At 42.1% G+C, this 18843-nt stretch overlaps 1 protein-coding gene across 1 annotated transcript in view; it reads right to left on the reverse strand.

The window, feature by feature from the left end:
* The window catches only part of Ccdc141 (coiled-coil domain containing 141), a 157260-nt gene that overhangs the window by 37692 nt on the left and 100725 nt on the right, over positions 1 to 18843 (reverse strand). Inside the window, 5 exon segments of the mRNA XM_028880586.2 lie at positions 1864 to 1958; positions 1961 to 2042; positions 6896 to 7087; positions 10580 to 10699; positions 12218 to 12359. Coding sequence (XP_028736419.1) covers positions 1864 to 1958; positions 1961 to 2042; positions 6896 to 7087; positions 10580 to 10699; positions 12218 to 12359 — 631 coding nt within the window.

Below are 18843 nucleotides of genomic sequence, written 5' to 3' on the forward strand. Positions count from 1 at the left end.
TCATATCCCAGCTCTCAAGAAAATGGCAAATGTCAGTCATTCTTAAACATCTCTAGAAACAAGGTCTAGACTATTAGAGAAAGGAAAATGGCCTGATTCTCAAATGGGAGTAATTCACTATACAGATTGGTAAGTTTCACAATGACAGTCAGAGGGGTTAGATCTTGCTTACAGAGCACTGGAGTATTTGAGAAGAATGCCTCAATCACTGGGACTCAGAGGAGTTTTTCCAAACCATAGCTAAGTGCCATACAGTGTACAGGGGAGTAAGCCCTTTGGGCATCTTATTTGAGGAAGTTTCCCGTTATGGAGTTGTGTGTGTGTGTGTGTGTGTGTGTGTGTGTGTGTGTGTGTGTGTGCGCGCGCGCGCACGGGTGCAGTGCTGATTAGAGTGAGGCATATTGAAAGCATTAATGTTTTCTTTTTTTAAACTGTTAGTCAATAGATTACCTCAGGAGCTGGGATGTCAATCTTCCTTTTAGACATTTTTGCTAAAGAAGTAATTACAGCTATAAAAGATTGGCTTGATAAATCTACAGAATGAAACCCAAGAGAAACAGTTAATAGACCCAAATTAGTTTAACAGGATGAATCATAGGCTAAGGCCAAATGAAATCAGGCAAGAGATATACAGGCCTACAAACTTTGTGAAAAAGCCGAACAGCTGATCTAGACTGAATCTAGGATAGGAAGGTCATGTGAGTGCACTGCATCCCTACTCTATCTAGTAGGAGAACAGCAAGGAGAGGTTACTGCTTAAAGGGTTTGCCCCTCATGTCTCAACTACAAGAAACATGCCTGGTTGACTGTAATTCAGCTTCTGATTTCATTTCATGAATGGGTTTAGCAAGTAGAAAATCTTGGCAAAGCAGATCAGCCTGGAAGAAGAAATTAAACTACATCCTAAAAGACAAATTTGTAAATGTGTAGTTGTAGAAGAGACTCGTATTAAACATAGCTGCTGCTTTCAATGTTGGAAAAGAATTTCATATGGAAGAGAAATTACCTACACATCGTTTTGTGCCTGTGTAGCTACAGAGGCTCAGAACTAGATATGAAGATGGACTTGTTTAACATTTAAAAAAAAAACATTCTTTTTAACAGCTAGCATTTTTCCAACAATAAAATGAGCTGGTTTCATTGGGAAAATTCGTGAGGTTCTGAGGGAGAGGTGAACTAACAATGCTGTAGGAATTCTATAGGCAACAGGAGACATAAAGGTCCTAGGATAGTTTGCTTATTTAGCTCAGGAAAACCAGGCGTTGGCTGTAGCTCTAAATGCTGTGGAGCTTTGCTCTCCAGGATTCGGAGAAGAGGAGGCGTCAAGGGGGAGATATGAGAACACATGCAATGTGAGCACGGAGGGAGGGAATACTGAAAGCGCAGTGACTGAAGCCGAGATGGGAACGGGGAAGCAGTGAGAACAGAGGGTTGGAAGTAGTTTCAAGCAAATAAAATCAATCTTTGGAAACCTGCTACTTTGTAAGCTAATTAAAAATTATAGTTTAAAAGGGATCTGTTAAAATGAGAAGGGATTCTTTAGATCAAAGATTTATCACCATTATTGTCTTTGGTCCTTGTTGACCTTGCTGTCAACATGACTCAAAACTTTGGGATAGACTTCTAAGGACTCTACATAATAGCATTTTGAATCAGAATAGCTAAAATGGCTTTCTTGTGATACAAGGGCTCTGCGACCACAAGGCTTATAAATGTCGGGCTTCAGCCTAGCTTGAGTGAAGTTGGAAAGACCACCCTCTGCCACCACTGCTGATTAATGGACAAGTTGAACTTTTGAATGTCTGAGTTTGACTTTGAGGATGATATCTAAAAAGGCATTGGCTCACTTAATGTTATTCTCACCATACTTATTAAGTTAAGGAACTCAAGCCCTAAGTCTTGGGTCAAAAAGCTCTTCTTTAAAAACAGCTGCCATTGCCTCTCAGCAGAGTCAGGGCAGTGCTGACTTCAGCATCCTCTTGTTCTCTCTGAGGGATTTCCATCTGATAAAATTCCTTTAGTCTCCGAAGCTGCTCCTTCACCTAAAACAAGGAGGAGGCAGACAAGAGTTAAGAAATCTTTTAAACAAAAAGAACACAGATTCCACGTGAAGACTGTATAAAATTGAACTGAAACTACATTTTTCAGTATTCTTTCAATAACTATTGACTATTTTCAAGTTACTGAAAAACATGAAAATCTGCTTTCATAACTGACAGACAGGACTTCCTCTGGGTAGCAAAGTGAGTTGATAAATTTATTGCCAATCAGAAATATTTATTGTACCCCACATTATTTTATGCACATTTTACAATTAGAATAATTTATTTCAGGTGGCTGCTCTGTTTAAAACTGAGTTTTATAATAAAAAAGCACAAATAAAAATCAAGGAATGCAAATCAGGAAAAAAAGTAATGTAGCAAAAGACAATTAGTACTCAGCATATTACAATATTATGATTCATTTATTTTTAATGTAATATTTTATTAATATTTTAGAATTTAATACAATATGCTTTGATCACATTCACCACCAACTTCTCTAATTTTCCCAGATCTGGCCCTGTCTCCCCTGCCCCTTACAACTCTTTTCCTCATCCTTGTTTTATAAATATAATCTACTGAGTCCAATTAATGCTATATATATATATATATATATATATATATATATATATATATATATATATATATACTCATGGGTGTGGGGCCATCCACTGGAACATGGTCAACCTACCAGCTACCCGCTTAAAGAAAACTGACCCAGGGCTATAGGGATGACTCAGTGGTTAAGAACAATGGCTGCTCTTCCACAGGACTCCGGTCCAATTCCCAGCACTCATGAGGCAACTCTCAGCCATTTTTAGCTCCAGTTATAGGGGATCGTACGCCCTCTCTGACCTCCATAGATACCCAGCATACAGGAGATACACAGGGATACATGCTGGTAAAACAGCCTTGCACAGACATATGCAATACAATACAATACAGCAATAAATAAAAAGAAAACCGACTCTCCCTCCACCCCAGTAGCCACCACCTATCAATAGCTCCTCAGTTAGAGGTAGGAGCTCATGAGTCCTCCCCACGCCCCCATGCTAGAACATTGACGGGCTTGATTCTACAGACTACTGTGTGTTCACGAGTACAGTGGTCCTGTCATGTCCAAAGGACACTGTTCTCCTTCAGGTCTCCCTGACCCCCGTCTCTTATGATCTCTCCTCACCCTTCATGCCTTGGCAGGGGGTGGGTGAAGTATATACCCACTTGTGACTGAGCGCTCTACTGTACAATTTATTTTTAATCATGGTGAACTGAAACGAAAGGGTACAAATAATGACAAATTTTCTGTGGGAACATTAATATTAAATACCTTCACAGGCTAATCTTATTAAGACATACTACTTTGTCTCCCTAGAACTACATTTTAGCATTTTCTAACCAATGTTAGCAGTACTCAATTATTTTAAATTAGCCTCCTGAGCAGAGTTAATATACAATCAAATGTGTAGCTATAGATTAACAAGTCATGGGGTGATACAGAGTTAGTAGAAAGCATTTGGAACTAATTTGTATGCCTTTTAAATAATATTTAATGACTAATAAGACAAGACTGGGGAACTCGTATGTTACAAAAGCCATGGAAACACAGTATGAAATTTCAGGCAATCGTCACTACACTTCGAAGGTTTTAAGATCATTCTTAGTTGAAATGAATTCAGGACAGTCAGCACTAGCTCAGGGTGAGAGGTGCTTTCCTGATTTCCATTCTTGCCCTGCTGATGACTGTTTCCTAAGCACACACCATCTTTCCTTAACTTTCTTCTATTTACCCCTAGTGAACTACACAAAAGGCTGTCATGTCCGTGGAGCATTCTAAGATACCCTACTAAGAATCATTTATTTCCTCGGAGACCAAAGTTAGTTCTGTGAGAAAAAGGCCAATAAGCACATTGTTAGAACACAGGTATGTTTGCGCACACACCTGGTGCATTATGGGATGGGAAGGGGACAGCAGCTCCGTGTGTGGAGTAAGTTCAGAAAAACACCCCAGCACGTGACATTTGGTCTGTCCCTTTCTAGGGTAAAGAGAGAAGGGAGGAGGCTGCAGATGGAAGGAAGGAACTGGTGTGAAAGCCCGCGAGGGCAAGCACTGGCTGCATCAGGGGAAATGCATGCTGTCAGTGTGAACGGAGTGCAGACTGTCCAGTTGACTGGCGAGGAGTCCAGGCAGACGCTTGTACTGGGATAAGACTGGTCAGGAAGTTTCACCTTGCTACTGTTTCACTGTAGCCAGCGGAATCTTGACACATTCTCACCAGTTTGATGCAGCCAACAGTGGTCAAGTGATGAAGGCTTGGACTAGGCAAACCCCAGAGCAAATTGGGAGGAAGAGGGATGCAGAAATCTCTGAGGTCATCATAAGGAAGTGTGGTCTTTGAAACAGGAATGGAAAGGGTGACGGAAGCTGTGATGTTTATTACCTGCCTGACAAGGTACGCCTAACTTCTCCAAGCCTCAGTTTGCTTCACTTGTAAAATGATGATAATACTGGGTAGCTAAGACACAGAAACATGGACCACAACGAAATCAGGAATTACAGCATGGGTCCTGACACAAAGTAAGTGCTCACCGAGAAATGGATTAGAGAAGATACTGAACTCAGGACCGACTCAAACACCCACTAAGGCTCTTCATAAAGAGTTGGGACAATACTGAAACTGGCGTGCTTCAATGGTTGTACAGTTCCATAAATACACTAAACATCACTGCATTGAAACATAGTGAATTTTATGTTCAATAAAGTATACCTCAATAATTTTCACAAACACTAAAGGAGACGAAAGTTGGCAGCTGAGTGAAACTCGAACAGAGTGAGGGCTGAAAATACCGCATTTCAGTTTCTCATAGTAGGGGTCTCATAAGAGACGCATCATGCCAAGGAGAGCCGACACATGGCAGGGCTGACAGGGGGGTGAGGTGAATCGCAGTGGGGTGAGGTCTATGGAGGATGAGCAGGTAGAGGAATGCCATCTTCCCACTTTAAGAATTTACACTGAAGAGAAGGGAAATGATGGAGGAACGGATTTGGTGAGAACAAAACTGTAAGTATAGACCAAGCATGGAAAGAAGCAATGGGAAAGGCAGGTTTGAGAGCCAGACTTCAAAGCAGACAGGCTACACAGGGAGAGACTGTTACTGATCAGGGCTAGGCAGGGCTGGACCACAGCGGGATGGGTGAATACACCAATACGTCCTCAAAAAGAAGGAAGTCCAGAGAGTGAGCCTCAACCGTCTCGTTTCCCATAGTGTTTGGATTCCAAAAACATCAGCTGGGATTTGAAGATGGAGCCTGAGAATCCCTAAGCAATATAAGCAAACCAGGGAGCAGAGAAAGCCACCCATAAATTAGTAACCACACCAGTCCTCAGAATTGTCTGCCCTTCTGGAGGAGTGCCTGGAAGCTTGCACAAAGAAGCTGAGAAGAGTACTGGACTGACCATGTGTTAGGAGTTGGCAGGGTTCAAATGGGGGAGAGGGGAGGGAGTTGGTTTCCAGAGCAGAATGGGAATGGGTAGCCAAGAGAGGATGAGGGATTAAAAAAAGAAGAAGAAGGCAGCCAGCAGCATAGGTAAGTGACAGATGCCAGCAGTGCCAGGATTAGGACAGAAAGCTCTATCAGACAGGAAAGGAGATTGAAAGTGGGAAAGCTGAAGGACATGTGGGGATTTTAGGACGTGTTGTTATAAAGCCAAGGTTCCATTTCTGCGGAGGAGCTCAGACCCAAATGCCGGAGTGGGACAAAGAAGGAAATACTTAACAGGATGCTAAGGAGGCACAGTTTGGGCCACGATGATGCAGAGAACGAGCATTGCTTTGTGGCTGCTCCAACATCAAGGCTTCAGATCGGGTTTGGAGGGTGTACTGTCAGGACAGTGGGAGGAAGACAGGATGAGGTCATCAGGAAGGCAGAAGTGAGAAAATAGAGGCCAAGCGTGCTACCTAACTTTAGACAACTGTACTCCTAAGTAGACCGTGCTCCCATTAACACAGTGCCTGGAACCCTTCACAGAAGAGTTATCAGCATTCATACAAGGTTCCCTGGAGCCAGAATTAAGTGAGGAGCAACTCCAGACTTTCTTATGACGGATGCCACCCTCAAGAGACTTTCCTCTGAGAGGCGTAATCTTAGTGTATTTGAGGGAATAGTAGAGATTACTAAAAGCACATCGAAATAAAGCTCCAGAAGCTTGGTGGCAACATTAAAGGAATCCAGGCATCAAACAAGATAGGTTCAAGAATGAATCAATTTCCTGTACCTTCCTGTTCTGTTTATTTTAGATGAACCATAGCTTGGTGCTGAAGAGCCGGCTCAGCAGTCAAGAGCATATTACATGTTACAGAGGATCTGAGTTTGGTGTCTGTCACCTACATCAAGCAGCTCACAGTCTCCTGTAACTCTAGACACTCTTGTCTTGCCTCTGTGGGTACTGCACTCACAACCACACAAACCCCACACTCACATATATACACAATTAATAATAATAATGAAATACTTCTTAAGAAAAGAACCACATTACTCCACTGTCAGTATTCAAAGGGATCTGTGATCTAAACGATGAGTGTTTTCATAATAATTTTGTACTTTATAAGTATCTACAAGGATGTTCAAAACATGTTATAATACATCATTAATACATATCTATTTATATCATTCTAGATAAAATTACTTACTCTTTGGGGTTTTGCATGGTGCCTTGAAGAATAAAGGACATATAAATAAATACAGGCATTGGCAGAGACACAAACTCTCCCCTTGGGTGGAATTTCTATAACCACAGAAAGCAGAAAGATGGACAGAGGCCATCTTGCTGGAGCAAGTCAGCATTATTCCATACCTCTTCTGATGACTTTTGAAATGCCACATAAGCTTGCAGGACTTGTGACCTGTAGCTGATCCTCCGACCAAGTGTGTTTAATTCTTCTTCTAGCCATTTCATTTTAAAAGAAAGCAATGCCACTTCGCTGAGTCCAAATTCATTTTTCTCTGTCATGATTTTTGCAGCTGCTTCTAATGTGTGTGCTACCTCCTATGAAAGCAAAGCACGCGGGGTCAGGAGCTGACAGGGGAATCGGGAACACTCACATTCCATTACCCTTCGGCACATCCATCTATTACGGTTATTAATTGAACTTGTACTGAGAATTTCCTCAATCAAAGAAAGGTATGACTTGTAGAATTCCAAATAGGAAAGAAAAAAAAGGCACTTGAAACTGCAAACCATCTCCAATTCTTTGACTCCATCAAAAGCTGAAGGCCTCTAGTGCTTAAGGTAGAGGCATACTGCTCTGGGGCTTGGAGAATCAAGACCAAGTAACCAGTTTACAGGTCCTGAGCTGTGTTGTGCTGGGACTCTAGGTTACTCAGCCCCTGGAGAAGCTCTTGAACTCTTCTAGCAGGCCTGACTTACGGTGTTAGAACTCTCAGCTCCAGCCTCTAGCTCTTCCCTGCCTCTGGGGTTCTCGGGAGTTTCCAATTTTCCTAGCTACCCTAAGATTCCACTGTTGGTATTGCTGTGGAACTCTTAGCTGACTTATTACACCTAGGTCTCAGACATCAGGCCCTCAGCTCCTCAATTCTACCACTTTGCTGCTGCTGCTGCCTCTGCCATCAATGCTAGAAACCCCGGTGGTCTTACCTGCTCATTGTACAATTAGCCCAGCCTGTTCTACCCATGATAGAGACCACAAGTAAACTGAGATCACTCAGGAGAGGAGTTTCTGAGGGCCTACTGTTGCGGCACTGGGGGATATCTTGAAGGAGAGAAGCCCCAGACTGAGCTCACAATGGCATCGAGCAGCCTGCTGGCACAGAAGGAAGGGGGCCCAGCATGTTGGTGCTTGGACTTTATTCCATCCGTGACAGCCTGGATATGTGTGCTTTCCTGTTCCACCAATCACAGCTTTCTATAAGGACCAATCACAAGCCTCCTATAGGTAGGCCCCACAAGCTTTCTGCTGAGTCACTAAGGGAGGTACTCTTCCTCCTCCTAGATCTTAGTGAGAACTGCTGTTACTGGGCTCAGAACCACCACAGGGAGGCTGGGTGGAGTGGGGTGGGGTAGACAAAGAATCCTTCTGGGAAGCTCTGGGTAGGGCCATTGGGAGGCACCGCTCAAGAGAGGTTTTTCTGGTGATGGTATAGCTGAAGCAGCATTGTCTAGAGCAGCGGTTTTCAACCTTCCTAAAGCTGCGACCCTTTAATACAGTTCCTCGTGTTGTGCTGACCCCCAACCATAAAATTATTTCATTGCTACTTCATGACTATAATTTTGCTATTGTTATGAGCCATAATGCATGATATAAACGTATGATATGCAGAAGACCTGATACATGACTCCCGTGAAAGGGTTGTGTGACCCCAAGGGGGTCACAACCCACAGGTTGAGAACCCCTGGTCTAGAGCAGAAGTCTATGGCCTTAGCCACAGTCCTGATTGCTGTGTTCCTTGTAGCTGAATCTAGTTTCTTCAAGATATTCATGAAGTGCCTAGAGCAGCCAAGATTCCATGAGGACACCTTAGCCAGTAGCCCAAAGAGGGGTTGTTCAGCCGACAGCTCCCCCATTCAGAGTAGTAGGACACAAAGGAGTGTCTGACAGCTGTCAGTCAAAGACTTGAGCTGGCCTGGCCCCCAGTAGCTTGGCTTATTTGAGGGAAAGTAAACATTAAGAGGTGCTTACAATAAAGGCCTGTCATAACATTAGCATTCTTAGCAGTATGTAACAGTGCTTAACTCCTAGTTAATTGCCCTCAGGGAGAACTGGTCTCTCTGATCCCTCTCAACACACTACTTGCATGTCTGTTCTGATGGGGTATAAACAAACTTATTACTGCCAGTCACATAAAAGTGCAGCTCGTATAATTATGTGCAACACATAGTGCTTGCTAATTAACTACGCTACCGGTTCATGTATTTACTACACTATGCCTTTATTGTTAGAGTATTTTTCTACACATAGGAAAAATGTGCTGTAAAAAAGTATGCCTGCTTGTGGGGCAGCAGCTTCGAACATGGTGTTTATGTTTCTCTACTGCACCAAGGAACCATGTCTGGTGACGGACCTGCTCTGCCCAAGCCTGTGCAAGTGCACACCGTGATGTTCACACGCAATGGCCAAATCGTGTAACAGCATGTTTGTTTCCCAGAATGTCTCCCCATCATTAAGTGACACACGACTAAGAGCCACAGAAAAGAGCCCCACAAAATTTCCCGAGAACAAGCGAGGAATTGTGCAGAATTAAAGAGAAATTTTCCTGCTCACATTTGCAGCAGAAAGGATAACTTCCCTAGGTGTGTTTAGATGCTTCCAGGAACCCCACTGACTGGACAGAATTGCAATTTGCCAGCCCTGCTCTGTGACAACAGACTGTAGAGTAAAGAGGAACATGGGATTTCTCCCCCTGGGTTCTCTCTCATGCTTCTAAAAAGGAGAATGCCTCAAGACATGGCTTAAGCGTTTAAAATGAAGATTTGTTGTTGTTCTTGTTCTCTGTCCCATTCTGAAAGGAGAGAAAGGAAAACATGCCTGTCTGCAGTGGGGATGCTGTTTAGAGGGAGGGTCTTCTGTGCAAGCCTGGAGACACAGGGCTGTTCTTGCCGATGCAGCTGAGCAAGGACAAGGCACTCACTTTTCTGAATTCTGTGGGGGCAGCCTGTGGGTTTGACCCTTTCACAGGGGTCATATGTCAGATGTGTCAGATATCCTGCCTATCAGAGATTTACGTCACAATTCATAACAGTGACAGAATTACAGTTATGAAATAGCAACAAAAATAATTCTGTGGTTGGGGGTCACCACAACACAAGGAACGTATTCAGGGGTTGCAGCATCAAGATGGCTGAAAACCACCGTTCTAGCTGAATCACTGAATCCAAACCTCAAGAACAGGGTAGAGCAGAGCCTGAGATACTGCCAGGTGGGTGGGGCACTCAATGTCTGAATATGGAGGGTGAAGCAAGGCTGTGGTTTTTATTTGTTTCCTTGAAGAGTATGGTGACAAGTGTCGTTTCTGGATATCACGTGACTTGTTCTTGCAGAAAATCACAGATACTCTTAGAGAAGTGTCTTCTTTGCCTGGTCTGGCACCTAGAGAGAGTTGCTAGCACCTCTTAGGCAAGGAATAGATGCCAGCAAGAAATGTGAAACCACAGCTGCAATGAGTATGAATGCACTAACACATGGACACAAAAATACACACCATTAGCTGGGCAGTAGTGGTGCACGTCTTTAATCCCAGCACTTGGGAGGCAGAGGCAGGCAGATCTCAGTGAGTTCGAGGCCAGCCTGGTCTACAAAGCAAGTTCCAGGACAGGCAGAACTGTTACACAGAGAAACCCTGTCTCAAAAAACAAAAAGCAAACAAACAAATGCACATAATACTGTGTGAGTTCTTATGCCTTTGCCTGTTGTGCAGTAACTTAGAATCACAGCTCTGAAGGGAGCTGGGATTAGCTCCATAACACTGGAAATTATTTTTAAAAAATTATTGCATTATGGTCCTAGTAATAACTTTCATTTACCTTGGCTCGAACATCTAATTCCAGATATTTATTCAAAATCTTCTCAGACTCAGAAGGGCTGGAACCGATGTCCAATGTGTTAGAAAGAACTGGCCTGATTTCCTGAATTGACATTTCCACCTTGAGAAGCAGAGAATATATTGTAGTTTTAATAATATATACTTATGTATAGGAGTGTACATATAAGGAAATATTTCATATATTACCATTGCATTTTAAACGTGTATCAATTTTGATCAAAATAGCTTTAAATATGGAAGAATTTCATATTTCGATAATGCTCCTCTTCATATGATGCCATGCTAGTAATATATGAGAATACATTCTTTTATTAACAGCAATGACTACCAACTATCATCCATATATATCTTTGAAGAGCTTTTCTGTATCACCTACAAAGGATGATAATGCACTTGCCAACAAACTGGCAGAGATGAATTCATCTATAGGTTGAATGAGAGCAATTTGCTGGCACATCTGAGTAGGCATTCTGAGTAGAGGTGTTAGGGTACCCTATGGGCTGTTGGACTGAAGGCTGAAGAGCTCTGGGAAACACCTTGTCCAGATGACAGGGAAAGTGGGACCTACTTGAATCATTTCGCGGTTGAACTGAGGGAATTGTGATTTGATCTTTGGCTCACAAGAACTAAAGGCTATGGTGACCCTGAAAGGCTTCATTCCACTCAAGTGACTCCCTGCCTCTTTTTGCTTTCTGTAGAACACACTCTCTCCACAGCAAGTAAGGTAAGAAGCAACACTTGTTTAAATTCCTGCTGTGATTTCTGCCATTTCTGAATTAGCTTGACTCTCGAGCTATAGGAAATGGAACACCACAGCTGCCTCTGGGCTCAGACTCTCCCTGGACCTAGGCAACAGGACAGGTTCACATTCCCATGCTACTGGGTCAATAACAAATGGGGAAGTGATGTAATAGATGTTATATAATGCCAGGCTCTGTGAAGTCTGTCAACTCGACTTCTAGACATCCAAGAATATGAGTTCGTTGCACCAAATGAAAAGATCATTGAACATATGAGACCCAGACTCTACAGCAAGGTTCATAACCATTGTGTCACCAGTGAATGGGAAATCAAATGTTTCCATGGAAAGTTACTGTATCACTCTGCTGAGAGGATTTTCCCATGAATGCTCTTATGTGGATGACTGTGTCTCTTGCTTTGGTTTTGTTCAATTAGTATAATAATGATAGCTTTTTTTCCCAGAAACATAGAACCCATAATTACTGGTAACTATTTGTCTGTCTGAAGTCCTCCTGTTCAATTGTGCCATGATAATGACAACTAGTATGGGACTGTACCTAGAGTCATGCAAACCAAAAGCCCTCCTTTCAATGCATGCCTGATGTGGCTAACACAACTGTAGAGTGTATGCAACTTTGCATATATACATTCATGACTGGGGTGGCAGATTACATTAGACATTTGTTATTGGCTACCTGGGGTAGGGGTGGTTGATGAGCAACAGTAATTACAACCATGAATCCAATTATAGGACCTAATGTGTAATATAGATGAAGTCTAAGGAGACACCCCACCCTCCCACTGTGCTCACAGATGATCGCTGAACACCATCCATGAGCACCAAATAAAAAGTTTACATTTTATTTTATGAAACTACCTTCCTTAGGTAGTCTTCCACGGATGCTGCTAATTGCTGTTTCTTAAGAGCCAATTCCTTGTGCGCTGTGCACTGTTCGCTGAGATGATCCACTCGTTTCTGAATACATTCCATCATCTCATGGATACCTGTCACCTTAGAGCTGAATGAAACAAGCCAGCTGTTAGTTCACTTGACCTTGACATAGAAGCCCTGACAAGAGGGAACATTTGAAAGCAGATATGTTCTTTCATGTGCAGTAGGAGTTGGTCGAAGCTACTGCTTCAGGATAACAGCAGTAAGGTAGTCATCATCCTGGGGCAGCACGCAGCAAAGTATGTTCCCTTGTTTTAAGTCAGTCAGTCCCAAAGGAAGGATGAATTATGGCTTCTGCGACAGATTTAATCTCTTCTAAAGGTTTACTTTTTAATATTTCTGTAAGATACTTGGAGAATCTTATGGTAAATGGCACAGAATGTTTACCAAGTTTTCCTGGGGGTATCATTTAAAAGCTTCATTTATTTCAAGATGCTCTTTGAATAGGAATGTGAATCAGCCAATTAACAGAGCATTTGCTAACCCAATAGGGTAAAATATTTATATATTTTGTTCTCAGTGGTTATGAATGCTCAAGGCTATATTCACTAGATAAAAACCTAGTTATCACTAGCAATTAGGTATCAAATACGCTCATCCATATTTGATGCCTCACATTATCATTTTTCTCACTTGTGTTGACCTATGAGAGGAAGGTGACAGGAGGGCTCACAAAATGACATGCCTTTCAAACCAGCTTTGAGCTGGACTCCAATTGCTTCCATCTGTCACAGGCTTCCTCACCATTTCCAAAATAAGCATGTTCACAACGAAAGACTACTATAGACAGAGTGAACACTTCTGGATAGTTCAGTCTATTCCTAGGACAGTGCCTTACCTACTATCTTAGACATATGTCTTTAATTTCCCTCCACTCATTTTCCTCCAAGTTCTAGCAAAGGTTAGCATGATAACTCTTTAATTATCCTGAGAGGTTTTTTTGGGGAAAGGGGGCCTGGCAGTATTTTTGTGTTTGTTTGCTTGCTTTGTTTTGTTTTGTTTTGGTTTGGTTTGGTTTTTTTTAGATCTTGGAGCTAGGTACAGATTTCAGGAATTTGACCTCAATAATTAATTTATGAATCAGTAAAAATAAATTAAATTAGTAATAAAATAAGAACCAGATCAGAAATGACCTAGCAGTACAGTAATATCACTAGGATGGTTATAAGGATGCTTCTGAAGTGAGGCACACTTGGGTGTGTCTTGTAGGTACATCAAGGGTTCCAGACGAGCATAGCTGTGAAATATAATATGAAACCACTATGCAAAATATTGTTCCTGGTATATAATGTCCCAGAAACATTTAGAACAATTAGTTCTATATATAAATACTCATAATCAGTGAAGAAAATAAAGACATGAGGAGATTTTTAGAAATAATTCTTACTGACAGAAACCCACGCATTCTGAAAAAGCTGTATCCTAGCAATATGACTTTATTTTGACTAAGACTTAGGCTAAGGGGTGAAGTGCTAAGAAGGTCTTGAAAGTCCAGTTGTCCTATGAGCAACACGTTCTGAGTTTTCAATTGCATATTGAAATCCAGAGTAGGAGAGATCAAGTGACTGAGTAGCACTATGGAAAAGCATGGAGGGAGGGGGCTAATGGAAGGGAGAGGTAGACACCGAGAGAGGAGGGAGTGAGAAGTGGCAGAAAACGCCCTGGCAACTTGCAAGTTATTGGTAAAATTTAGAAATGTAAAATAGAATTTGAAAAAGAACTGTGTCAACCAAGATGAAGACTGCTGACTTCTACTTCTGGGTCACCATGTGGCTCCTCATCTTCAACCCCAACATGCACCCTACATCCATTTCAGTTAGACATTTTTTTACAAATTTTGAATAGGCTACTCCCTGGGGTACGGCAGTCGTCAGTAAACAAGTCCAGCAAAGAATGATAATATTCACACTGCTCTTTGTTTCCCAACCAGCTGTATGTGTGTGTGAGTGCATGTGTGTGAGTGTGCGTGCGTAATATATGTGTGTGTATATTTGTGTTTGTGGGTTTTTTTGTGTATGTCGCATGGTGTGTACAAATTTACAAGCATATGGAGGTTAGAGGTCAACATTGAGTGTCTTCCTCAATTGCTCTTCACTGTGTTTTAATTTTTTTTCAGTAATTTGTCCAGCTACAGAATGGTAGAAACAATATTTGAACATTTGAACCTGGATGTCTGTTCTTGTAGTCAATTCTTTTTTTTTTAACTGTCTCCTTGCACTTTTTCTGAGTGTGTAACACATGGCATAGTATTTCCCCTGACTTTCTTCTGTTGACTGCTGCTGACTTGCATACAAATAGACTGACTGGTTGGCAAGCTTCCTTTGAAATTGGTTGCTTTCTCTAGCTAAAAGCTTTGTCTGCATGTAGTCTGAAAAATGGTCACTAGAGGGACATACTATCTTGTTCAAATTGTATACCCTGAAGGTCCTTCCAGCACAGAGAACACAAAACAAGAAAACAAAACCAAATCAAGCATCGCTTCCATAAAAATATCACCTTTTGCAAAACCATAATTTTAATTTTGATGAACCATAACTAATAAAATAGGATCTGTCTGTTTCTGACTCTGTTTTTCAATCACCTATGAGATTCTCATTTTGTGATCATCGGTTTCTTATCAGGCACTGTATCTCTTACTCTAAATTCTTTAAGGAGAAGAGCTGGAGGCATACTCACTCCTATAATCCTTGTAGCCTTGAGCACACAGTCTTCTAATAACAGAAGATTAATGCATTGCTTTTTTAAAGTTCAAGACAGAGTTCCAGCTATCTGAGCCTGGCCTCAATCTTTCTATGCAGCCTGGGGACCTTGAACTCTTGATCCTCCAGCCTCTATCTCCTGAGTGCTGGGATTATAGGCACATGCCACCACAGTTGGTTTATGGGATGCATGGGATCAAACTCAGAAGCAGAACCTAATTGTTATTTTGCAAACTGGACACGGTGTCAAGCTGCCTTCTAAACACTTAGGTTTATATTCCCAGATCAGTGCTGCTCTCAGTCCCCTCCTGCCCCCCCCCCAGAGCATCATCTTCTCTTTGCAGTGGGCAGTAGTTAATGTAAAGACTCCTAAGTGGTCCAAGGACAAAGATTGGGTGACTGTGGAGTGATTGACCCTAAATGGGATGTCACCCTCCCTAAAGCTCAAACAACATAAATGGAACAGAAGGAACGTAAGAGACAGAGGATGGAAAGGGCAACTGTAAAACAGTGTCTTCAGGACCTGACAGAGATGTGGCACTCATAAACTCCCTCCATGTAGCTGTGATTACCTGCATAAAACCTACATAAGATTTGGCCATCATGCAAGGCATAGAGGGCTTATGAGGTCTCCCCTCTCACTGAGGGATTATGCATATTTGCAGGGTTCTGGGGGAAGGTGTTGTCATTTTCTTCAGTAGTATAGATTCTGATAAGTGGCCCATGATCCAGTAAATTACCCCCTACTAATGCTCGTGTAAGCAGCCATAATTATATCCAGTGGGTCACATGGAAAAAGTCCAAGTAGGATGGGGGGGCGGATCTTACCCGGAGGGGAAGGGAGATGAGAGAGGGGATTGATGGCAAAAATGAGCAAAATTCAATATAAAATGTATGAAATTGTCAAAGGACACAACATTTTCAAAAAGGAAAAAAACCAAGATATTCTGAAATCAGAATTCTTCAAATGTCATAGTAATAGCATCCCGTAGCCTGTAAATAAATGACTGCACTTCTGGCCATTTGCAGACATTGTAGGCTGTCTAAGATGCCTAGTTTCTTTCCTGGTGTATATGAGTACTCACAGTTGGGTTCAAGCAATTTTAGCATGGATAGTTTGATTCAATAGACACTTCCCTCCCCTAATAAAGTTTTATGAGGACAATCTGAGTCACCTTGCTCCAATGAGAATTATTGCCCACTCTGTCCTTCTCCTGTCTGCAGCGTTGACTCAGTCCTTGGCTGGAGAAGTTGCGAGCTGCCCTACTTACCCAAGTCAGTCCCCTTTTCCTTCTCTCTCTGTCCTCAGAAGGCCACCTCTCTTTGACTGGGTGCTAATCTCTTTCATTTCTCATCCCCAGTAGGAATATAATGATAGTATCTATCCCATTCCTAATCCTAGGACTACCCGCCCTCTTTAGGCTTCCTTAATGAGACCCTGATTGGTAGATTACAACCAGCCCAGATGCTATCAATTTCATTTAGAACCTCCCATGTTGATTCTTATTTGGAGTCCTTTAAAACATGGATAGCGTGCACACCGGCATTTTTTTTTTCAGTGCCTTAATAGTAATTGGCTTGATCAAAGGAAAACTATGATTCCCCAATCTGCTAGCCATTCTCACATGACTTGAAAATAAATGAAAAGAATTTTGTCATTCACAAGGAACAAGTGCTATTCCATTACCATCATGTTCAACCAATGGTGGGACAAGAATTGATGGTGGCTAAAAGAAACCTGACTGAAGCAAACCATGGCTCACGGTTACTCCATCCCCTCTCTAAAGCACACCGCCCTGTGCAGCTGATGGAGAAGGGAGAGGGATGACCAACGGGCTAATGATCTGTGGCCCGGGATCGCATTGGAAAGATTGATTGACCTTTCGGTTTTCTCTGTGAGAATGGATTTGTTGGCGCCTGTCAGCAGTGTGAGCATGAGGCACGTCAGATTATTCCTGAGGTTGACTGTGTCTTCCCAATATCACAGATGCTCAGGCATGTCAGATTGAGAAGGCTTCTTCAGACATTTGTTAGAAGCTCCATCATAGGGGCATTTTAGCCTTTACTCATTAAGTCAATCAAGGGGAAGAGGGAATAAATGCTTGTTTGTTTCTTTCTTTTTTTTTTTTTCAGAAAGGAAAGACATATTGACTTCTGCTTCCAGAATAGACTGCTCTGTTTACTGTAGGGAAGCAGTCACCCTATCTTTGCATCTGTCGCAAGTAGAGACTGGGGGAGGGGAGCAAATCCCCAAGTTAATGCATTCTAATGATTCATGCCAGAGCATGGCAAGTTGCTTTCAACCCTTTCATAAATTACTATTGGCAGCCCATCTGGATTAGGAGCTGAACCAGATGGTGAGCACTTGACGGCTTACTCTGTCTCAGCACACAGGATCAGCTGACGGGAATTTTCCTTCCGTTTATGGCAAATGACACTTGGAGATGGGGCGGGGTGGGGAGGGTCTCCTATCTAGCTTGCTGCTCCCTTTACTAAGACCTGAACAGCGGCCTTTCTTGTTTGTGACTGTCTTCATTTGGGGGAAGACAAGCACTATGTCTATTTTTCAGCTTTGAAAAAGTGCTGTTTGCGCTGCAAATGTGAAAAGCATGTTTTTACATATTCTTGCTGATTTGTTATATATTTTGATACTTTTTCTCTACAAAACATATAATAAACACAAATATTTTGTAGGTACATAGTGATAAATACATAGAAAGTAAGAAAGTAAACAGTAAGTGAGGCTGGAGTCACAGGACTCCTGAGTTCTGGTCCAGATGGATGAAAGATTCATTCTTCTAAGACCATAGGGACCAACATATGTGTGCCATGAAAAGAATGCCATAGCTGGGATTCTACATGAACTCAGACATGGAGATGATATTATTTCTATTTACAAAAGGAGGCTGAAAAATATTGTGCCCACAGCCACAGGGCTATGGAGTCAGACAGAGTAGGACAGTCAGGAATTTCACCAAACCATCTGCTAGCTTCCTGGTTATCCTTCTGAGAGCCACAAATCCTCCAAGAGAGAGCAAAGCAACCAAATAGCCAACAAACAAATCCCTTCACACTGGTAAGAGTGTGACCATTTTCCAAATGAGCAAGGCAAAGCAAGGCTAAGACCCTCAGCCATCAACAGAGAAATGCACTCCAGTTCAAATGAAGTCACCTGAAAATAAACACACCTGAAGCCAAGAGAGGTAAAGGGAAAACCAACCCTCAAAATGAAAGATCAGGAGGTCCTGTAACACGCAAGCCCTGCCCCTAGAAAAGGAGCTGTCTGCAATCAGTGGCTGTGGAGAGAGGGAGACTATGTTTTCTTCAGGGGTAAGCCCTCTCCTAGGTAATCCAATCTCAAGTGGGCATCCCTAAATATATGTACATATGAATAACACTGAATGGAGTCAGTAGGCTGTTTGTATGAATGTCTGTACGTATGTGTGTATATGCATATGTGTATATACATTAACAATAATTATAAAGGAGGTCATGAGCTTGATAGGCAGTGGTGGTGGTCCAAGGAAGGAGCTGGGGAGAGTAGAAGGTTTGGAAAGGATGTAGATACAGTCCTAATGCAAGAAATTCTCAAAAAAAAAAAAATAAGTTAAAGGAAACTCCAAAACAAAAGTACTCAGAAATAAAACAAAATGGGATACAGAAGAGAAGAATTAATCAGAAATCCAAGAAATGGGAATAACAGTTACTAGAACTAAGAAAAATCACTGAATGGAAACAAATGGGGAGCTAACAAAAGAGAAAGGCAGCCAGAGGGACCACGAGAACACAGTACAGAGCAGCAAAAGAAGAGGAGAGATGACGGCAGTCCTAGAGACAGACAGACGGACTCCC

Source organism: Peromyscus leucopus, chromosome 4 (assembly GCF_004664715.2).
Source record: "Peromyscus leucopus breed LL Stock chromosome 4, UCI_PerLeu_2.1, whole genome shotgun sequence".
Taxonomy (NCBI): Eukaryota; Metazoa; Chordata; class Mammalia; order Rodentia; family Cricetidae; genus Peromyscus; species Peromyscus leucopus.